Genomic DNA, 24,882 nt, shown 5'->3' on the forward strand with positions numbered 1-24,882 from the left:
TCCTATATATCATCTTATCTTATGCTATGCTATGTCAATTTCCTGCATGTCTATGTATTTCTGTATGGTATACGAATGAACTGAATTGAATGATGATCACAAAGTTGTAATGATTAGCACGATGACTTGTGGCTACTTTGCTAGTGTGATGTGAACGGTATTTCTGATTGTGTGTGTTTAGTTTGATTAGGAAGCATGGTTGAGGAAATAATAAGAAGAAGCATGTGAGAGCTTTTGGGTGGCAGAGATAGAGTTTGTGACGGTAACATGGAGGTGATGTTTGGTTTGGATGGTACAGAAATGAGCATATTGGTGTGTGGTGGAGCCTAATATGAAGAAAAGAGTGACTTTATGTTGTACTTGGTGCAGCTATATCCCCAACCATACCAGGGTGTTAGGTGAACAAACAGTCACTTTGCTTCCTTCACTTCACTCACTCTGATTCGATTCTTCATCTCCCTTCCATTCATTTCTTCAACTTCATCTTAAACTCCTCTCTCTTTGGACTCACTCAATCATCACTTTGCTTGGAACTTGCTATCACTTTTTAACTTCATCCCTCGACTGCTTTCTTCTTCTTCAAAAACACTCGTACGTATATCTTAAAAGCCAGTCATGAAGATTTTTCTTTCCTTTCTTATCATCACTTGTTTAATAATATCATCTGATAAATGGTTTACTACACTACGTAATTAAAGATATAATTTCTCATCTTATGATAAAATTGCCATGGAATAAAGTGTTATCCCTATTTTAGGACGTCCATTTTTTCATATAATATTTTGGTTCACTAAAACATCAACCCATATTATAAAAACTCAAATCTCAATCCTTCAAAATGATCCTAACATCAGTTCATGTCCAACACATCAACCCAAAAACCTAATTTTACACCAGTCCAACACAGATGATTCACCAGGTAAATATCTCTCTATGTATTATATTCAAAAGAATATGCTGGGTTAAGCATATAGGCTTGAACCAACTTTTGATCAAAAGTAGTAAACAGTACTCTTTTAATAAATATTGTAAATAATTCGTCATTTGAAAAAATTTTACGGACAATGATAAGAATTTCATCAAATTCTGATTATGATCATGAAAAGTAAACAATGTTATTTGAATAAATATCGTGAATAATATATCAATTTTTTTATTAAAAACTGTACTATTTTGAAAAGAAAATTCAAATATAGACTATGTTGAGACATTAATTTCTGATTTATTAGACAAAAAAAATCCCAAAATTAGATATTATCATGAAAAATAACAAAATGAGAGTATGTGTGTATTATTTATTCAAAATAGTTATTTTTATTCCAGTGAATGGTAAGATTTTACCTTTTACTTTATATATTTTCGTTTTATTTCAAAGGAGTTAAATTTGGAATCAAAGTGGTGACGCATCTCTTTCAGATATACGATACCTTTGTATAAAAATTAGCAGCAGTATGTAAAAGCAAGATCATGTTGGGAGTGAAAAATCCAAAGTAAATTCATAATTTATGGTTTTACATTGGTCAATTTGAGTCCAGTTTGAGCAAACAAATTATTCAAATTATAGTAAAGGAAAATTGATTTAGATGAGTTGAGTGAGATTCTTCATTCTATTAATAAAAAATGTTTTACTGTAATTTATAATTTGATGGTGAAAAACATTTTCAAAAACATAATTTCTTACTTTGGTTCTAAATGATATATGAAGTTGTATTCTTGAAATTTAGAATATAAAACTCTCTTTTGTTTATTAGTTGGGAATAGATGACATAAACACCTGATTGAATCTCAATAAAAACCTCCAATTGTTACCAAATTATTGGCATTCAACTTTGAAATCGATCTCCGAATATCATCAGTATTTTAGATGTTTTAACAAGTTTAAGAACTAAGGAAAGACGTGTATATTCAACCAAATATGCTATTAATTTATTTATTTTTAAAAATAGAGTTTAGAGAAGAAACGAGATCTAGAAGTCAGGAAATTACAAAATTTAGAGAATACCGTGATGATTTAAGATGAGAAAGTAAACTTTAGACAATAAACGAGATTTTGACAGTGTCGATTGAGAGAAAAATTTTGTAGAAGAGCATTTGCACATACAGATTAGAGTATTACGTTCGCTTTGATGAATTTGGAAGGAAGGAGAAACCATGATTTGTAAAATTGGATGATTTTTTATTCATCGGGAATGAATTTGAATTTGAATTTGAAGGTATGGAAATTGAAAAACCAATTCTGACCTATATCAAAAGCAAAATGCCAAAAACCTATACATAACAAAACGATGTAATTGATTCCAAAACAAAAAGAATCGATACTAACTCTATTATTTGTTTTACAATAATAATAATAAAAGTAATTAATAAAATCAATAACTATTAATAATAATAATATTATGATTATTAAATTAAGACGAAACTGAAAGCTATGAAAATGAGAGGAAGAAGACGAAGCACGAAGCTTGTAACTGATTTCAGGAATTCAATTAGGTGAAGTGGAACCGTTCCATAACACTTTTCATGGACCGTGTAATAGATTACGCTTAGAGATGTAACCAATTCCAAGAACAACTTAGAATTGAATAAGTTGAGTTGTAATCGATTCCACGATTTTGTCTCTATCATAATATAACAGGAATATTCTCATTCTCGTCTTTGCCTAACACTTTTGAAGCTCTTGCTAGCTTATTCTGACATAAGTAGTACTCTTGGGTTCTTCTCGTTGTCTTCTGCTGTCGCACTTTATCTTTGTTGTGGATTATGAGCATATTATTTGTCTGATTTTGTCTCTCATTCTTTGAGATAAGAAACTCCTTTCTATGCTTTGATTTATTGTGGTTCTAACTTGAATTCATCCATCAATATATATATATATTAAAATACGGAGGGATGCAAGGTGCCTCATTTCTCCTATATGTATTAAAATACTTGGATTGTGTATTTTAATATTATTTATTCATGGTTATGAAAGTAATATGTAGTTATCAAGAATCCCTTACGTGCACTGTCTTAACTCAATATCAGGATATGCATAAGTCACAGTTGGAAATTTGGTTAATTACGTTGCCATGTTTTGTACGTCAACAAAACTGAAATTAAGTTTATATTGAGTATAGTTTCATTTCGATTTCTATTAAAACAGTGTTTACTGTCTCATAATGAATATCCAATTTTACTATAAAAAGATTAAATAATACTTATGGCTAAATTATATTGTAAGAAAAAATATTATTTAAACAAAAAAAATTTCATTTAAAAAAAAATTGTATTAAATATTTAATTTTTTTTATTTTACTATTTAAAATTATTTTAAACAAAAAAAATGTTATTCATGAATATTATTAAGGACAATTTGGTAATTTTTAATTTCTATCTATTAAAATATATTTTTCAATATATCACATCAGTTAAATTTTACATAATTTTTCACAAATTTTACTTTTAAATCCATTCTCAATCATCTCCAAATCCCTTTAAAAAAATAATACACAATTTACTCTCGAATCTTCTCATATTCATTCACTCTCTCTCTCAAATCATCTTTCTAAATGGAACATACACTTAAAGTAAAAAAGTTGTATAAATGTATTTTGTAAAGCTTGGAAAATAGCATAATAAGATGTTCTAAATAATGAGACTCACTTATTTTAATATTAAAAGTTCAAAGCATAAGTAAAATTTCAATTAACAAGTTTCATTATCTAAAAAAATATTATCTCTTTAAAACTCTTTTCTAAGGACTCTATACCATCTTTCTAAGTCTTCTCATTCATTGTTCATTTGTTTAAAGATCAGGGAGTGTTTAAGTGATCATTGAGACGACGTCTTTAAATTTATCTTACCAGTTCTTGTAAAAGAGTAAGATAGTTTAGGCTTTTTTTCGTAAGTTTGTACATTTTTTCATGTATGTGAGTAATGTTCTATTGCATGTGTAATCTGAGTCTTTTATAAGAATCTATACTAATCAATGTGTTAACAATATGTCCTGATAATTATTTTCTGGTTTATAGGAAAAGATAGAGTTCAATGAGTTGATAGAGTTATTCTAGATTTCATAGTACAATTTGAGCTTCTAATAAATAAGGAAAATTAAATATTATTATTCTCAAGTTCTAATATAGTTAGAATTGTGTGTGCATGGTTGACCGTGTGTGATTGATTGAAATTACTGAATTTGTTAATTGAATAACTGTTTTTTAGTATGATCATGATGGTGTGTTGTTTAACATGCTTTACTTAGTCTAAAATTGGTAATCTGTCATAAGAACACTCTTTTGTGACTTTTTGTTTTAATATAGTAATTTTTTCAAAGGCATATTTCTATATAAAAGCATATTTGAATAGGCTAAAAGTATATTAGTCCATAGATTTATATGCCTATAGTATAACATATTTACATTTGTTTATAAGAATGAAGTATGATTAACAAAGAAATTGTAAAATTACTCTTATATAAATAAATGAAAAAACATATGTTCTGCTTTTCGTTGTAACACTATTAAGTTATTTGATTATGTATTAAAAAATATTTAGTTATTTGACTGTGTTTAATAGGATAAACGAGCTCAATTGTAACCTATCTAATTAAAAATTTATTTAACTGAAAATTTTTAAACTTGTATATCATCTTTACAATGCTTAAGTAACAAACTTTTTATTCACTTTGTTATCATCGTTATTTTACTATAATTTGTCCTTTAATTTGTTTATATTAAAAAAAAACTTGAAAAATACTATATCAATTGCATTTTCATGAGACAAACATTTCTCTATAACAAGGAGTATACAAGTGATATTGAGGTGAATTTAGACAAACTTATCATTGAATCTAATGAAAAAAAATTCTGAGGTCAATTGAGTAATAATTATTTTTATTTATTTTTTCTAAAATTTTTATTTTTAAAATTTTTTCGTTATTTTGGAATAATTTTTAAAAAGTGGATTACATTATTTAACATTTTTAAACAGTCATTTAATCAATAAAATAATATAAAAATGTGATTATTATTTTATTATTATTATTTCATAATTTTTGTCTACTTAAGTTAAAGCTTGAATTCAATTTACAAAACTCGTCCAATACATAATTCTTAAAATATTGGATGAGATTGAGTAAAATCTCAATTTAATCTATTTAAATTAAATTGAATGATGAGATTATTTGACCATATAAACTCTTATATAATATAAAACAATTAACTAATCATATTCATGCACTTATATAACTCTGTCATTGAAGATGATAAAAAGACACTTTTTTTCCATTAAAAGTTTGACAGCAAATTAGTCATCAAAATAGAGAAAAATACTATTTAAACAAAACGGTCTACAGATAAAAAGAAATTAATATCAGAATGACAGTGTAGCAACTAGGATTAAAAAAAAACAGTTGGAAAAATGGAGTTAATTGTGTTTGTCATTTTACAGTTAACCAGACTGTCATCATTCCCTTTAAACAATCTGCCAAGAAAGAAACCCACATTTCCAGCTTCGCAACAATGATCTTGTTACCAATAGTTGTTGCAAATCTGGATTTTAAAACAAAGTATCTTTCTTTGATAATAAATATAGATTCGCCGCAACCCATTTGAATATCTGATAGAAGGGGCGTACCAAAATCAGTTTATTTTCCCTTGATTTAGTCTGCAGCAAACCCCAAAGAGAAAAAAGGGTGTGCGTGTAGTGCTAATGGGGGCGTATAGAGCTGATGAGGATTACGATTACCTATTCAAGATTGTTCTGATTGGGGACTCTGGCGTTGGAAAATCCAACATTTTGTCGAGGTTCACCAAGAATGAATTCTGCGTTCTATCAAAGTCTACGATTGGGGTTGAGTTTGCAACCAGAAGCATTAGGGTGGATGATAAGGTTCTCAAAGCTCAGATTTGGGACACTGCTGGCCAGGAAAGGTGAATACTTTTATGAACTTCTCTTTTACATCCTGGGGTTTGCGAAGGGATTATTATATCTCTGTTACGGTGTTATCATTGGGCTCTAAATTAGCTTCTTATATCTAAATGACTTATGAAGTTCTTGCATTGAAGATTTTTTCCATTGTAAAAATTTGTATTGGGTTGCGAAAATGTACAGCAACATGATGAACAGTTAGACATTGCTGATGAAATTTTAAAGTAAGGCAACTTTATTTAATTTTTCTTTACTCAGGTACCGATCGATCACAAGTGCATATTATCGAGGAGCTGTTGGTGCACTGTTAGTATATGATGTTACCCGGCATGCTACATTTGAGAATGTGGAGAGATGGTTCAAGGAGCTCAGAGATCACACGGATAACAAAATTGTTGTTATGGTTGTTGGGAACAAAGCAGACTTGAACCATCTGCGAGCAGTTTCCGCCGAAGATGCTAGAACTTTTGCAGCACGGGAAAGAACTTTTTTCATGGAAACCTCTGCCCTCGACTCCACGAACGTTGAAAATGCCTTCACAGAACTGCTCACACAGATCTACCATGTTGTAAGCACGAAAGCCCTTGAAATCGGCGATGATCCAGCAGCATTACCAAAAGGACAGACCATAAATGTTGGGTCTCGTTATTATTATGTATCAGATGAGAAGCAGAATGGATGCTGTTCTACTTGAGCATGCAGCAAAAGCCTCTGTATTTTTACTTTAAACCTATGTAGAGTCCAGCCTTAAAAATGGTTGTCCAGAGAAAATTGCAATCTCAACTTTCTACTTTGCTAAGTAGAGAAATCTGTTCATTGAGTGTCAAATGTTAAGGAAACATGCACTTATATTTTCCTTTATGCCTATTTTGGTTGTTGATTCATTAAGGTATTATCTTATCTATGACTGCAGATTCAGCTTTCCAAATTTATCTTGACATTTTTTCCAAGTTAAATTCTGAATTTTCAAGGGATTTTATTTGCTGCACCCCCAATTTCTTCACGCACCCCCTGAAAAATGACATCCGACAATTTTTCGGAACAAATTTTCTGAAATTTTTTAAATAAGATTTCTAAAATGAGATTTTCGAAACGCTTGAAATACATTCCAGAATAAAATTTCTGAAACAAATTTTTCGAAACATATACAGAACAAGTTTTCGTAACACTCCTACATGAAATGTGTTTCTAAAAGAGCTTTTGAAACAAGTTTTTCTCTTCCTCTTTTTTTTTCCTCCACAGTAGCAGCAACGATGGAAATGATTTTCAAGTAATGTGATTTGCACATTGTTTCTTCAAAACTTAAAGTTGAACCGGATTTTTCAGGTTACAAGGCTTGCAAGAAGGCCATTTCTTCCTGCACCTCCATAATTTCAAGTTGACACCCTCTCAATTTTTGTACTCTAGAGTAGTACAAAACAAAAAATGCATTACTGGAGTACCTAATCCTGAATCCAAATGTATTCCGAATTGAACAACATATAATAAGCATAAGAATCCATAAACCTATTTCTTTAAGATTTTAGGTTGAAAATAATATTCTAATTTCTTATATATAAATTTGTACAAAACTCTTAAACGTCAAATCTCTCCTCAAAAAACCTCGCAGTAATCAGACCATAATCACCCGTAAATTTCAAATCGGGATGAAGCATTGAATATGCACAATCTTTTTCCTCACATTAATTACATGCCTAAAGCATTTCAATATACATAATCTTTTGCCTTACATCCATATCAAAATGGACAAAAACTACTTTAAGAGAAGCAAAATAAGAGACGTGATTATAAACATCAAACTTCCTTATTAGACCATTGGAAGCAAGGTGTCAGGGTATTGCTAACTAAAAGCGGTTCTTGCGTGGCTTGATTCCAGTGATTGGTGCCTGCAGTTGGATGTTTTCATGAACAAATGAAGGATGTGATATTGGGAAGATGTCGACAAATTTGTTTTATGAATGCAAAGAGCAGTTAATCTAATGAACATGAAAGCAAGGAAGCGAAAACCCAAAATTTCCCTGCATTATCGATTCATCAATCTGAATTCTTATTCACTGTATTTCAGGCTTCTAATTGAACAACTGTTTTCAATTCGAACATTTGGTTAAAATGGGACACGCCTAGTGAGGTGAAGACTGTCATAGTCCAGTAAGACAGGAAGAACAATGGTCTATCAATTTCTCCTGTTCATTATTCCATTCTATTCTATAACGTACCTGTTAAACAAGGGCAAATCTTTTAACACTCCTAACATGTAATCCTATTTTAATTGTATGCGTAGAAATAAAAAATAAAAAAAGTGGCCAATTAAGAATAATAATACTACAAAGGGAGTACGTATAGAAGTACCAAAAACTTGCTCCAAGGATACACGTAACAGTTCATACAGATTTCATCAGAGGGATAAACAGTTGTACTAAAAGTATGAAAATATTTATGAAATATTAATAATTGAGCTCAATTCCAGCCAGAATATATATGCAGCAAACAATATGCCGCCAAGTTCAATCAGCCCACAGAATAACAGGAAACAAAATTGACTAGAGTCTGCAAATTATGTGATATTGTACATTAAAAGTGTCAGAATATGATGAAAAATTTGCATTTCAAAAGACCCCGGAAACATCAGAGGAGCAAAACACAAAACTCAATCCATGTAACACACAAAACACAAAGTAGAGAAAGTTTCTAAAGGAGATAGCAAAATAGCGTACAACACAGTCATTTCATTAATGCACCAAAAGGGCGAAGAGAAGTGTGTTAGGCTTTTTTATTGCCTTATACACAATCATTTCTCACTAGCTCAATTTAAGTCTAACCAAGCATGGCTAAAGAATGCAATCTTCCCAAGCCATCTTTAATTAAGCGACAATGTTATATGTTATGGTGATTGATGGATAAAGCTAGAAACCGCAGGATACTCTTCGAGGGACATGTTTGCAACAGTATTACACCCATGAGAGCTAAGGTGCAATCGTTCATCAATCAATACAGTGTCATAAACAAAAAGCTTTCTTGAATAACTGGATTTGAGTTTTTAACATCAGTTACAACCTTTATCTCCATAGACCACAACAAAAAACCACGACTAGTGACACTTTAAATCAGAAGCAGTGGCGGACATGACTCCGAATTCACTTTCTACCGACAATAGGGGAAAATCAACACTTTAGTGCCATCAAAGTATTAGACAAATTCACTAGCCCTAACATCACACCGGTAGAGCTAATTCAACCAAAAACCCTCGTAATTGAACCATGGAAGCAGATTAAAAGAGAAACTGTAATAATTTTCCCACTCTCCCAATTCAGCTTCTATCGACAATTCCCAACATCCAAAATATCAATTAAAAAATAAAATCAAAGGGGCCCTAAAAAAGCACACTAAGAAAGAATGAAAAATAAAATGAGAGCTTGAAACAGAAAATTTACGGAAGTCGAGAAGTGACCTGAAAAGCAGGTAAGGGACGTCATGGGGAAGTATTGTTGTCTTTGTCGTTCTGAGAGGAGGATGGGTTGTTGGTGTTGAAAGAGGGTATGGGATTTTCTCCCTTGATGATCCAGCCAAGGGCAAAGAAGGCAGTGCCAGCAAGAATGGCAGTGCCCCAAGCGTGAGAGTACCATTTACTGTACTGCCTGATGGCATACCTCCATTGATCCCTCAGAGTGGCAGCATCTGGAATCTCTTTCTCTGGTGGGTTGATATGGCTCTTCAGCCCCGAAAACTTTTTTGAACCATCATCGCTAGAAGTGGGAATCCCACCTGAAGAAGGAGGAGAAGGAGAAGGGTGATGCGTTTTTGGTTCATTCTCAGTCATCTTGTGGCGTGACTCCAATGTTTTCCTTTCACTTTGCGTCTCAAATGCACTAACACGCTTTTTACATCATAGATAATCTCAACTTCAAACCGTGAAACATAAAAAGCATTTACCCTAGTAGTTTCTTTTTCTTTTATATATATATATATATATATATATATATATATATATATATATATATATGGGTTTGCTAAATAGTGTTTCTGATTTTTTCCAATAGGTAACCATAGGATTACAGAGAAAATGTGGGAGGGTTGTGAGGAACGAGCAGGGTGAGTAAGGGTTTGGTTTTTTTTTAGTTTTGTGAATAAAAATTATTAAAATATCCTTAACCTTAAAACTTAGAATCCATGATATATAAGGGTATTTTTGTCTACTAAAATCCGGTACACATTGCTAATAAATCTCCATATATATGTTAAGGGTATTTTAATAATTTTCATTCTCAAAATTTTTTTTTTAAAAAAAAAAACCCCAAACCCTTACTCACCTCTCTCATTCCTCTCAATCCTTTCTCTTTCATTTTTCTCACTCCAACATTTTCTCTGTCATCCCTACTATAGTTCCAATTGAAAAAATCAGAAACATTTGTCTTTAAACAATTTGTCTTGTAAAGAGTTGAGTCATTGACATATTCACCTTCAGGCAAAAGGTTCATTCAAGATCTCTTCAATTTCACCATTTTCACTAACCTCTCTAATTTCATCATGTGCATATGTTGAATCATCATCTCTAAAAAAACCCTCCAGGCTAATTATCAATTCTTTTGGATGTCATTATGCTTGTGAAAATTAGATAAAATTATATACGACAAAAATTATAAAATGAAAACTCATTATAAAGTCATTTTTTGTAAGAAATTGTTTAACAATGAGTGTTTCTGATTTTTTTCAGGCCAATTACCAATTCCTTTGATGTCATTATGCTTGTGAAAATTAGATAAAATTAGATAAGACAAAAATTATAAAATAAAAACTCATTATAAAATCATTTTTTATAAGAAATTGTTTAACAACGAGTATTTCTGATTTTTTTTTCCAGGTCAATTACTAATTCCTTGAAAATTACTAATTCCTTGAAAATTGGATAAAATTAGATAAGACAAAAATTATAAGATGAAAACTCATTATAAAATCATTTTTTTGTAAGATTGTTTAACGGCAAATGTTTTTTATTTTTTCAATTGGGGCTACAGTAGGGATGACAGACAAAAGATTGGAGTGAGAAAGATGAAAGAAAAAGGGTTGAGAGGAATGAGAGAAGTGAGTAAGGGTTTGGGGGATTTTTTTTATTTTTTAGTTTTGAGAATGAAAATTATTAAAATACTCTTAACCTTAAAACTTAGAATCCATGATATATAAGGATATTTTTGTCTACTAAAACTCGGTACACATTACTAAAACGTAGCAACTGAAAAACAGACGTACGCTCGTTAGCAAACCCATATATATATAAATATATATATATATATATATATATATATATATATATATTATCTTCTTTTAATTTGTATTTAAGATTTATTTCATATTTTTTTATTATAAATAAAATATTATAGATGTATATTTAATATAAAAGAAATTAATTTTATATATAACTTTTATTACATTATTCAACATGATATTTAATCATTATATATAATTAAATATTATATCTATCAAAATTTATTATTTGTTACACATATTTTTTTTATTTACTTTCTGGACACTCGTTAATATTTGATTTCACATATTTGATTCCACGTACAAATTGCATATATTTTAATATAAGAGGTCCGTTAAAAATTTCACTTGACTAAAAATAAAATTATAAATAAATACAAACCTCTAATTTATAAATAATTTTATGATATTAAATTAGGTTTAAAGTTTAATAATATCATTATTAAATATATTATCTTTAGTTAATTTATTATTATTATTATTATTTATATTTTGGTCTTAATCTTTATTATTTTTATTATAAATAAAATATTTTGTATATATATTCAATTAAAAAAAATTAATCAAATACTTTCCTATATTGAGTAGTTTTAAATGTTAAGCACAAAAATCAATATTAAGTGTGTGTGTATAATAAGTTATTCATTATTTTTATTTTACGATTAGATTATACTTTCAGTCTCTCACGATTGATGTGATTCTGATTCTAATATTTCTCAGTAGTCAAATCGATTTATTTTTTTTCCATCTGTAAACACATTTATTAATTATATTTTATTTAATATTTAATTAACTTAACACTTTCATTCAAATTATTAGTAAGATTCTAGTACGTATTAATTGCCCCCAATTGATTTTTGATTAAATTATTTAAGCCACTTTTACTTGAAAGAAGCTAGACAATTTCACATTAAATATAAGGTAATGTAATGGTTTGGGTAATAAATTACTGTTTCTGTAAGCAATTTTTTTCCGACCAAATTAATGACTTAAATATTACACCATTTGAAACATGAAAAAAAAAACACATGAAAAATAAAAGAAATTTTGAGAGAGAAGATTAAATCACGAGGTACTGAAATGAACTTGTTTTTAAACAAGGTGAGTTCTTCCTGCATCAATTTGAGTTTTGTTCACAGTAATGAAATTGCTGAAAAAAGGAAAGAGAAACAGATGTGTGCTGTTGTTGAACGTTGTTGAATAACATACTTCAATACTTACATTCATTCAAATATTACTGCAATTCACAATTCACAAACTATGTTACATGACAAGAACAAAGATATAAATACAAGCTTCCAAGAATCAATTTAAAAATTCAACTTGAACCTTCATTCTCTACAAAGCAAGTTTTTGTAAAGCACCTGCTATATAAGGATTCGAATCCAAAATTGGCACCAGCAGATCTCAGGCAATGGATCTGAAGAGAGGAAAAAATTACAAAAGAAAAATATACCGAAGCCTATTGAGGTTCTACCCTTGTTGATGGAAACATTCCACTATAGCTAAAATCTTCTTCCCTGTAAGGATGTTGGGCATTTCCTCCACCTGCTTCCTCGTAAGTTTCTGATGTTGTAGCTGATTCAGAATTCGGGTTCAATCCAACAAGCTCGATTATGCTCTCAATCTCTTTTACAACCTCAGCCATTGTAGGCCTCTCAGCTGCATATTCTTTGACACACCTCATTGCCAACGTTACAAACTTTTCCAAACCTTTTGGTTTTGTTTTCATTATGGTTGGATCTAGAATGGAATGAAGGTTGTATAAATCTTTTGAAGTGTCCATTACCCTCATTACTTCTCTTACAATATACTTTCCTTGCTCTATTGGCCTTCTTGCTGTTGCTAGTTCCAGCATTAGCACTCCGTAGCTATATACATCACTCTTTTCTGTCAACTGCTGGGTCATGTAATATTCAGGATCCAAGTATCCCTGGGAGAATAACAAGGAAATAAGCTTGCATCAGATATACCTCTGATAAATTTTAAGTTTAAAGCTAACTCCCCGCAAATTATTGATTCGATTTCTACTTTATTGAAATGATACATTCTCTAAAAGGTGTCAAGTTTGCTTATTTTCTAAGCATTATGCCAATCACACTTTATAAAAAGTCATCATCAACCTGAAAACACAAGAGAGGTGAAGGTGTAATAATTGTCTTGTGCCTAAGCTTTTCCTGAAATCATCTCAAAAACTTGTTTACTTTATTTCCCTATGAGAAATTGTTTAGACTGTGAAGCAAAGGCTGATTTTATGACTGAAATTTTAAAGGTGGTTATTGGACATCCAACATCAACTAAAAGACATGGCCAAAATAAAATATAAAAGTGGAAACAACCCTCACTTCTTTTGGAGAAGCATTCAAACTATTAAAAGTGTCGCAACTTATAAATTTATTATCTATTCTAAACTAAGATGTGTGCAGCTTCATAAAGTAGGAGTGAAAGCATTCTATACAAACCATTGTCCCTTTGACTTGAGTAGTGACATGGCCCCTTTCACTATCAACAAGAAGTTTGGAGAGACCAAAATCAGCAACTTTTGCATTGAGGTGATGATCAAGTAAGATATTGCTAGATTTGATGTCCCTGTGTATGATTGGTGGGTTAGCAAGTTCATGAAGATAAGCTAGACCCCTGGCTGCACCTAATGCTACTTTAAGTCTCCTTATCCAATCCATCCAGATCCCAGACTTTCCTGTATTGGTAAAGTCAAATGAAGAAAATTAGTTAAGTAATGAAACAGGCAACTTGATGGACTTTGGCTTAATTGAATTTTTTAATTGGTTGTTATAACAGTATATTCGTGTAACAAAAGCCCAAATCCTTAGGTTGTAAATAGTTGCAGTTCAGCAGAAGGTAACGCAGTAAATTCTTATCAGTCTCCGTGACACTGATTTCTAGTCTTCAAATTGGATTAAGTTCACTGTTATTTATCTCTAAGTTTGAATTAAAATCAGGATCTTAACAGGTCCAGTTTATTATGAATGATTTCTTTCTGATCTGGTAATTGAAACTGGTTAGACGAGGCTTAAAATTGACCACCGAATGCTAAACTGTTGGCACAAAGACCAACTGTGGTGATTCATAATGAAATGGGCAAATGAGTAGTCTACTGTTAATAGTCAAGAAATGAAATATAAATTAACAGATGAAAATTTGTAGTCACGTCATCCCCATCATACATTTGAGTGTCATACAGCACGGAATATCCGAAGTGGTGAAGGAATTGAAAGTACCTGAGAGACTATCCATTAAAGTGCCATTGGGAATGTACTCATACACCAGCATTTGTTCACCCTTCTCAAAACAGAAACCCACAAGACTAACGAGATTCTTGTGATGGACCCTTGATAGAAGTTCAATCTCGGTTTTAAACTCAACAGCACCCTGCATAGATTCTTTTGCAGCCCGTTTGATAGCAACCAACTCCCCAGAGGGAAGTGTTCCTTGGTAAACCTTGAGAAAGAGGACTAATTAGATCTTGCAGATAAGTAAACAAGAAGATAACTATTTGGGAAAATACTTGGTTATTTCTGACACCTAGAGTGAAAATATGTCCAATAAGATGTTTTTAAATAAATAAAAAAAGGAAAGTCACTAGATGCCATTAGAAAAAACCTGTCCATAGCCTCCAGATCCAATAGTATTGGTTTCTGAGAAGTTGTTGGTGTACTTCCTTAGGTCATCAAAAGAAAACCATCGTCCTCCTTTCAACTGAGGAGCAGTGCCACTATTCTTATTCTGATCCCAATTAGCTGCATTTATGATGACAACGAATAAATAAAAGACTACTTGTGAAGTCCTTGCAAGGAACAAAATTCAGTCAAGGCTGCAGCAATCACGCTTACCAAAAGGGTTCAACCCTGCAGATCTTTCTGCTCTTCTTTTCTGGCGAATGGCATACATCCCTGCAAGGGATGCCAGTACAATAAAGACCACAACAGCAACTACAGCACCAACAATAACCCCGGTATGTGATGACTTTGATCCATTTGGTTCTCCTAATTGACGTAAAGAATGAGAGTTAGAGGGAGAAAGGGCACCGTAAAATAGGACTGACAAGGCGTTCAGTATTTCTAGTTCATCTCACCTCCTGTGTAATCATAATTAGCACCCTTGAAGATGTATGGGGAGAAGAACTCTGGGGGCTTATAAATTTGGTTACTAAGCAGAAAAGCAATGGTTAAAACTCCAGTTGAATTGAAACGATCGCTTTGCGAGGGGAAGCATTGAAGAGTCAATTCAAAGTTATCAGAAGTAGAATTTCTCATGGGGTTACTAAGAGCAACTGAATCCACTGGAATGCTTTGGTTTCGGAAAGTATCCATCAGAGACTGCTCAAGCTCCCTATAGTAACTTGCGTCACTGAAGTTTGAGAAACTAAGAGCTCTCGATATAAGAAGTCCAGTATAGGGATATGCACATATACAATTTGGGCTGGCAATCTGATCAGAACTGCAAGGTGGAGGAGAACAATTATTTGGTGGTGTTGAATAAGACGAGGGATTTTGTACTGCTTCTTTGCAGTAACTATTCTCAGAAGATCCACTTTCACGACAAACTGGGTTGTTAGCTAGTCTGCAAAAGCATAAAACAACTGCCTCAGTTTTGAATCCATGCAAATGACTGAACATTTTTTTATAGAGAAAAAAGGATATCATATATAATGAGGCTTGCCTTATTTCAAAACTTGGTAGATTGTTTCGCGGTTCAATCTCTGTTATTTCATTACTCTCCAAATTTATGAGTTGCAGACTTTTGGTATAGCTACTGAGATTTAGCATGCCACCGAGCTGGTTCTGCCCAAGTATCCTGTTACATATTTCAATAATCATAATCATCATTTGCTCAAGCATAACTTTTTAGGAACATGTCATTCGTTTTCTTCACGGCTAAAATGAAATCCTGTTTCTATTTTTTTTTTCACAGAGCATCTTATTCAAGAAGTAATGTCATTGGAAAGAATCAGAAACACGTAATGTGGGAAGCAACAATGAACAACATACACTGTTGTCAGTTCTGGCAGACTTGAAACCCATGAAGGTACATTAGAGGCATTGAAAGCATTGTCGCTCATGTCCCTGCAGATAGTTTTCCATAAAAGACGCAAAGTAAAAAATCATTATATCATGTATGAATCATATGCTCAAGTGTAGAATGCTGTTGTATAATTTGAGTGCAGAGAAAATATTTTTTGTCAACATGATTAAAGTTTACAAACTGAGTTAAACTTTTGTTGAAATAAATTGAATAAAAGTGTCACTATTTTGTACTTACACGTATGTGAGACTATTCATTCCAGTAAAATCAGGCAGACTTCCATTTAGCTTATTGTGAGATAAATAGCTGCAAAAATAAAGTCCATGCCACGCCTTAGCAAAGTTTATTCTTTAGGAAAACTTAGACATTTTTGCATATAAACATGAAGTTAAATAGTGCATGTTTCTTTAATTTTCTTACATTTCGCTTAGTTTTCCGAGTCTGTTTAAGTTTGCCGGCACGCCCCCTGTTAATCCATTCTTGTCTAAGCGCCTGCGATCCAAAGAAAATATTAAATATAAATAAAAGAAGTCAAAGAGAAAGTCATAGATAGCATAGTTTTGTGAACGTAGCCATTGGACACGGTCTAAAATATACTTACAGAACTTCCAATGTCCCCACAGAACTAATGGAACTAGGAACACTGCCCTCTAGTTGATTGTGGTCAAAAAGCCTGGCAAAAAGAGTACAAGGGGTGATTAAGAGTCCAGTTGGTTTATAACCATAGACAATATTTCATGACACATTCTAATATATAATAGGTGCCTGAAATTAATTTGAATGATTGTCTAAACCATGATCCAAAATTAGTTATATAAAAATCTAAATTAAATAGACTCTAAGTCCTCTTAGGAAAATTCACTTAAGTCATCTTAACTCTCCATTATATAGTTGTAAAAGTAGAAATTGTACAAGATGTAATGAAGCTTACACGTGTTCCAGAATCATACTGGAGTTGAAAAGTTTTTCTGGTATTGTACCAGAGAGCTTATTGCTCCCCATATGACTGCAATCAGTGAACAAGATGTTAGGTCATTCAGGGAACTGGAAAATATCCAACCACGTTATGTGTTGATATGAAGTGAAAATTAACAGTGAGAATTGACATACAAGTGTTGTGCCTTAAGGAGCAGGTCAAGGCCTGGTCGTCCTTGGTCATCAGAGACAGGGATAGTCCCTTCAAGCTCGTTTTCAGCAAGATCAAGCCAATTGATATTTGTTAGATTGCCAAGAGAGCGTGGTATATTTCCACTGAACCTGTTAGAGTTCAATGCTCTGCATGAAAAGCAACACATAATTTACCATGAATTAGTCCATTAAAGTAACATTAAACTTCGAGACAAAGTTAGATACTTTTAGGAACTGAACATTATATCAAGGCTGCACACCTAGCATAACATGTTCCATATTTTTATATGAAGCATCATTTTTGGATACAATCGAATAATAAGATGAACTTTAATATTTTCTTTATGCAAGTAAACCTTCTCCTAAAGGAATGAGCACAATTGTTAAGATGGAAGAAATCCTTACAGAAAGGTCAGCTGCGTTAGAGACCCTATTGAATCCGGAATCGGACCAGAGAAACCACAACCAACCAATGATCTGAAAAACAGTTAAAGAGGGAGAGTTAAAAAATCATCCTAAATTTTGTAAGGGAAAATTTCGGTCTGTATAAGAATCATTTGATTGAAAATAAACTGCCTAACTTACAGGGATTTTAGGTTTTTCATATTCCCAATTGCTTCTGGAATTGTTCCTGTCAAACCCGTGTTGTAAGAAAGATCCCTACATGAACAGAAACAACATATTATTATGTGAGCTTCCAGAGAAACAACATATACCGTTTTCACTTTAAATATAACTTTGAATCTAATTCAGTTCTAAAAACCAGTTAGTAAAATAAGAATTGTATTGGATTCATATACTTCAGTTTTGACTACGGTGAAGTATCCAACAATAAGTTCAGTTTAGAAGAATGTTATTCAACAAATCACCACCAGTTCAGAAACACAGGCATAATGGTATCAGTTCAATGGCTGTTCAACTTGTATAAGAAGTACGCACAGAGTATCTAGTTCGGATAAAGACTCAATTGCCGAAGACAGTTGGCCACCAATATTCAAGCCTGGAACTCTCCTGAAAATAATAGCAATCAATTCAGATATATTTTATATTTAAAGAATAGAATGTATGATACAAGCTTTCATATATATCAATTTGGAGAAGCTAAAGAACCCAAGAACTAACAATTGGGTAATTCTTGTATTGCTGCAACGAATTCCATCCCAGCCACTGCAAGGATCTTGACCCACCCAACTTTGTGGCTTGTTACTCCAGGATTGTGTAAGGGAATTTAGTGCAGAATCTACAGCCATACCATTTACATTAAAAATTGTCAAAAGGAAATTGAATTTTCGAACTAAACTACATAAATTCCTAGTGTTCATTAATCTATCTCCTCTCTCAGTGATTGCGCATGCTCTAGACCACAATTTACCATGAAAAGTGAATACTATAGAAAGCAACCTTTGTAGTCAAATCCTTCTCCTACTTCAGAAATCAAATGAATATCACACCGAAATGTTTTTAATTTTAATACATAAAGCAAACAATCTTTTTCTCACATCACATTCAGATTGAGAGAAGACAAGACAACCTAATATCAGTATTTTCTTGAATTATATTATTCCTTCAGTAAATTCTTTAAACACCGTTTTAAAGGTAATTTTTTTCCTCGCTCTCCATCTCACCATCCATCTTATTTCACGTTTGGTTGAAAAAAAAATTGTACAGCCTTTTTCTACATATTTAATTTCTCTATCTTGTGTCCACTGTAATTTGTGATGTGCTCTTCGCATAGAACTGAGGCAAAGTTTCAAACTTTTAAGAGTTTAGCCACTTCTCGGCATATGGAAGAACGCCCCCCAAAAAAGTTGGATAATATTCCTCACTTTTTTCATGAGATGTGAAAGAACATACGTATAAGAAATTGTTAGATACAGACAGCAAAGACAGTGCAAAACACGAAAAAAGTAGAATTGAACTTACAATCCCGACTGTCTGTCTGTGATGCAACAAGCAGAACTTGGAAAAGAAGCAGCTGAAGAAGAATCACTTTATGTCGTTGGTCCATTACTCAATGTTTCTCTTGTGTTGGATCAGAAATGGAATGATGGAAGTTTTGGGTGGAAGCAATGATGACCAATAACCAAAGAGGATCAATCTATAGCAATTATGGTTTAATGAGAAAGCAAAGGCTTCATAGGATGACAAAACTGAATCAACAAACGATGGAAGACCAAACGCGGCCTCGAGATGGCTAAGGTTAACTAATACATTTTACTTAGTCAATGACTTTTGCATTCATTTTTCAACGGTTAGAATGGGATTAAGTCCCAAAACATAAAAATAAAATATTGACACACGGTGGCCACCAACCATCATCATCATCATCACCAACTTTCATCACATTCTTAAATATATTTATACAAGAATGGAACAAAACATAAAGGAACTTTGGATAGAGTCTATCGCCAAATATTCTAAGGAAGAAAGCTTCAAGAAAAGATGAAGTGATGGAATAAACAACCACCAAGAGAATGCCTTATTTTACTGCTTCAATCAGCACCCTTTCAACATTAAATATAGCTAAAAACTCGAGGTAGTTTGTACTAGTTTAAATATGATGCAAAGAGGGAATGAACAAGGAACAGATTCATGCATGTTTTTAGTACAGTAGATTGCCTTCAGAATAGGGTCTTGCTTCATCCACAAACACCTCTTCAGCTTCTTGATTCATTACAAAACCAAAATTAAATGGTATTGCACTATAAAACAAGTCGCTACCAAAGTTGCCGTCCATGAAAATATAATGGTGGCACTAATAATGTATTAAATTGATAACGGTGACAATAATACTGTTTTTTCATTATTATCATTATTAAATTTGTCTTTAAAAAGCTTCACAAATGAAAAACTATAAAAAAATTTATTAATCTAAGAAAAATTAGATATTATTTTTTTAAATAAAATCGTAATTTCATGTTTTGTAGTGGAAGAAAGAATTGTTTGAGCTAATGGATACATTTTTATCAATGTCACGAAGATATATATATATATATATATATATATATATATAACGTAAATACAAATATTTTACCATATATTAATTAAAAAACATTTTTACTATAGCTTTTAGAGTTATTGCTATACAAGGTATATATGTCTAACGAACATAGCATTGTTTTGACAGTGTAAAAATTTTGCTTAGAAACTATATAGTCTAATTATGTCATAATTGGAGTGGGAATCTAAGGAGGCTGGAGAAAGATGCAGTCTTGTACTCCAACAAATTCTAACAGTTAAACATAGGTTTTCTGTTTTTTATGACAACAAAAATTAATGTTTTTTAAACTATGATAGCTGTCACATAGTCTTACAGGTTAGCTGAGAAATAAAACGGTGCTATTTCTTATGTACACTTGAGATTGTATAATATTATATGGGAAAACAATGTTACACAGATAAAACAAAGAATCATAGATTGGGACAAAATTATTTGACATGGATTTCGAATTTAGGTTTTAGATGTACATTTATGCAAAACATTGAAAATAAAGGTTTTATTACATGTAATGGTTCAATTCAAATTAAAGGAGTTTCACCGTTGGAGCTTTTGAGGGGATGACTTTTAGATGCAAAATCGAATAGTAAAATATGTACAGATATCCAACTTGGAAAAGTTACCACAAATCTAATAAAAAACATTTTTGTCAAATTGTCATGGCTACTTCCAAGTTGGTTTTTAGATATTATTTTTCTCCCATTCAAATGAAGTGTGACAAATTAAACAGAAATATAATCTAAAGAATATGGCATGTTTATGTAATGGAATTGAATTAAATTTAGAACCCTAATTCGTGGAAGAAAGTGGGAAAGTTGACTTTTGTGAGTTTTGGTTATTGGTTAGCTATGGAAAGAGACAGGGTGTAACAGGAGGGAAAACAAGGGCATTAGTTGTGTTGTGTAAACCTAATCTAATAATTTAATTAATTCTATAAGTGGTCTTCTGTTTTATTTTGACGGTAATATCAATTCTTAATTCTTAAAAACTTGTTGGGTTAGGAGGCGGTCAAACCTAGTAACCTATTTTTTAAACCTCTCCAATTTTTTTGTTTTCTCTTCTATAAACCACTTGTGACCCAGTTTTTAACTTTATATAATTTAAGTAGATTCTTCTCTGAATTTACTAAATAAATTCTGCAAGTTGCTTTACCCATCCAATTCCCATTTTTTTAACTTAAAAATATTAAATTTTTTCTTACCTTTTTTAAATACATGAAAAATTATAGTCTAATATATTTGTAATTTTGGCCATTATTCTTCCAATAATATGATATCTGTCTTTAATTTTGTCTAATATATATTGTTGGGAGAATAAAATGAGTGATAACAACAACCAGACTGTCATTGTTCACTTGGTTTGGTGCTTGAGATTTGATATCTTGGGTTTGATCAGATATCCTTGTGCTTCTCTGCCTTAAAGGAAATAATTCAGAGCTGCTGTTGTAAAACTGATCCTATGTATGAATTACAAGTACAATAAAGAGGAAAAAATATTTGAGAAAAAAGTGAAAATGATAGAAGTAAAAGAAAAGTACAATTAAAGAGATGAGGGTTTTGAATGAGAAATTAAGTATTAAACTAAACTCACTCGTTGTATAAATTATAAGGATAAAAAATTCTCTCAAATTCTTTAATAAATTATCTAAATTATATATAAGGAGCCGTGTTCTTATAATTTTTTTCTCGGGAACGATTTTGATTCAAGAGTTTGATTTATTCGTAATGTGTATTTCCCATGTTTACTTGTGTATTCTATTGATTTCTCAGAGATATTATTTCGTTTCTGATAAATCTGTTTTAGTCATACACAAGGACTAAGTAATTTATACAGCGTAAACACGATGTTTATCCCATTGACAACATGAACACATGTAATATTTTTAATGTGATGCCGTTTATCCAAATTTCCGTATCGCAATTGACCTTCTGTATTAATGTAATTATTATTGAATTTGATGGATGTATGTGTATATGAATATTATTACTTTTGTTGGTGTCCATTATTTGTTAAACTTGACTTAAGTTATCTTAGTAAATCATTAGTGTTTTTTATAAAAATAGGATTTTGAGAGGATATTGTAAATAATTATAAATTTAATTAAAATATATCAGTGATATAAATATTTTTTTCCCAGTTATTTAAGAATAAACTATTGAAAGAATTAGTTTTTCTGCGTTGTTTGTCTACGGTAAGATAAATCTCAAGATTACCTAATTAATTATATGATAACTTCTCAAGAATATCGAGAAGTAATTCTAGAAATATGAAACTATGGAAAAGGAACTAAAATTGAAGAATATGAAACACGTTGTCTAAGGGATTTTGCAAATGATTAATGCTAATTGTTAATAAACATATTTCATATTCATATTTTAATATTACCAGTTTCAATTATGTTTAGGTTAGAATATTATTATATATTTCTGTAATGTTTTTTAAATTTATTGACATTTTTTTTGCAGAACTATTATTTAGTGCTAGTTTTCTTAACAACTTTTTACAATGATAGTATTTTTAATAGTATATCATGTTCTAGTCTTTCATATTTATTAAATCATATTCTACTATTTTATATTTATTTATTTGTTATACTCTTAATATTTCATTACAATTAAGGTATAATTAAAAGTAATAATATTAAAATATGAAAGTCGTTATTTGAGGGAACGGATTCAGTAATTTTTTTTCCGGAAATAATCACTTAACTTCCAAGGTCAAGAAAGAAAGTAAAGGCATTTGATAAAGTGAAATTAGGTAAACTTCATTTTAGTTATATTTTATTCTGTCATGATCTAAATAACCCATAAATGCCGTTACATATCTGCTTTTCAATAATAGAGAAAAAAAAATGCATGTATAGCAAACACAGATGACAAGGGGAGACTTATCTATCTTTTTATATAGAAGATGAGTGTTTATTCACAAAATAATAATAATAAGATGAAAATGGAAACATATAAGTGATCCTAAAGCTAATATTTTAAAGTTTTTATATTGAGTGTAGTCTAGTGTTTCTTTTTATCAGAGATTCCCTCAGTGGTATAGTATCAAAATCGATTATTAGGTGACTTGAATACACTAAGAGCAAACGTCAAAAAAATAGTACAACTCAGTTGTTAAAAGATTATGCAGTAACGTTCAAAGAGGGCTTGATGTCAGAGAAACATCATTTTAATGAAACAATCAGCTAAGATTATAACTCCAACAAACCGCAAATCTTCATGGGATCGCGGGTTCATTGAAGGAAAATCTATTAAATAACATTTTGCTATTAATTAATAATCCATCGTCATCATCAATAGCAGCTAGCTATTCATTGAATTGAAGACAACCATGTGACTCTTTTCTTCCAAACTATTTATACATGCCGGCCTTCGTTCCTATTACCGGCCAGCAACCTGAGGTTTCATTAGTGTTCTATGATTTTCAATAATGAACGCCCACGACAATACATTAATACCACATTTTAAAGTGGCATGTATTCGTCGAACAAATGGCAAATTCTTGACTGCACCAAGATAAATATTAAATTGAATTGTTGAAGACGGTCTACTAAGGCTTTATATTTTATTTATCTCTAAAGATTTGATACTTACATCTTTTTTCTCAGCCAGTGGATGTAGGGTATCACAAAACCTAACTGGCAGGAAGAGAGAAAGACTAAACTAAGGAATGAACATGATCCCCAAGAGAGTGCTGAGCAAGGCCAGCTAGTATGATTGATCTCGATGCTGTGTAATGAGCTTTGAGTCTTCCACACTTCATTTGCTTGGCCAGAGAGATATCCAACATAGCTTTTTTAATATGCCAGAGCCTCGTGAACAGAATATTCTTATTCACGATAATAAGATCGATCATTTCTCATTCTCCACGAAACATTTACTGTAACATCAAAAGTACATTCCATTTACTACTTAATAAGACGTGCATGCCGCAATCTTATGTGCCACCCAATTTAGATTGATATAAACTATAGGAAGTGATGAACAATTGATGAGTCATGGGTTTTTCCACAAGGACCTAAGAAAGATTCAATTTCTGAACACGTGAAGGGAAGTTTCAGCAGAGTTGCTACCTTTTGGACAAATTGGGATTCAAGGCCTGATCTGAGATCATTGGCTAGTAACACATTTGTAATCAATTTCCACAAGGCTTTCTCACTGTCCGATAAGATTGAAAATGCTGCATCTGGGGTGTTAAGCGGTTAGCCCTTATGCTTTCATAAGCTGAAGCTACAAAGTAGATACCAGCTATACAGGCCAAAATGGATATTACCCCAAGGGGTAAACACAGGCCAAATTTTATGGATAATCTACTAATCGGAGGATATGAGAAATGAAATTCAGGTATCAACATCCCTTCTAATCAGCACAGTTTGCATTGAAACTAATCATACCAGAATTGTAATGTTTATCATTTACCAGCTTTCCCTCATTTGACAGCCACAGGTCTGTCCAAACTAGATGTTTTTACCAATCACGAACCTCAAAGTATTGTTAATCTCAAAATAACCAACATTTGCAAATTCCAAGCATTCTTCTTCT

At 31.6% G+C, this 24,882-nt stretch overlaps 2 protein-coding genes across 2 annotated transcripts; one reads left to right on the top strand and one right to left on the bottom strand.

The window, feature by feature from the left end:
• The first annotated feature begins 5,421 nt into the window (after nt 1–5,421).
• LOC108341873 (ras-related protein RABA1f) lies at nt 5,422–6,766 on the top strand. Its single transcript, XM_017579535.2, has 2 exons — nt 5,422–5,909; nt 6,166–6,766. Exons 1-2 carry the CDS (start codon nt 5,689–5,691, stop codon nt 6,599–6,601), a joined length of 657 nt encoding a protein of 218 aa, XP_017435024.1. The 5' UTR covers nt 5,422–5,688; the 3' UTR covers nt 6,602–6,766.
• Nucleotides 6,767–12,347: 5,581 nt separating this feature from the next.
• LOC108341199 (leucine-rich repeat receptor protein kinase HPCA1) lies at nt 12,348–19,944 on the bottom strand. The gene is made up of 18 exons (XM_017578867.2): nt 19,261–19,944; nt 18,460–18,577; nt 18,277–18,348; nt 17,923–17,997; nt 17,743–17,814; nt 17,320–17,484; nt 17,141–17,215; nt 16,811–16,882; nt 16,630–16,701; nt 16,447–16,515; nt 16,176–16,250; nt 15,847–15,981; nt 15,260–15,747; nt 15,018–15,170; nt 14,788–14,924; nt 14,406–14,625; nt 13,629–13,864; nt 12,348–13,099 (listed from the first exon to the last, which is right to left on the bottom strand). The coding sequence occupies exons 1-18, from the start codon at nt 19,343–19,345 to the stop codon at nt 12,629–12,631; spliced, it is 2,790 nt and encodes a 929-aa protein (XP_017434356.1). The 5' UTR covers nt 19,346–19,944; the 3' UTR covers nt 12,348–12,628.
• Between the last annotated feature and the right edge of the window lie 4,938 nt (nt 19,945–24,882).

This window comes from Vigna angularis, chromosome 6 (assembly GCF_016808095.1).
Source record: "Vigna angularis cultivar LongXiaoDou No.4 chromosome 6, ASM1680809v1, whole genome shotgun sequence".
NCBI lineage: Eukaryota > Viridiplantae > Streptophyta > Magnoliopsida > Fabales > Fabaceae > Vigna > Vigna angularis.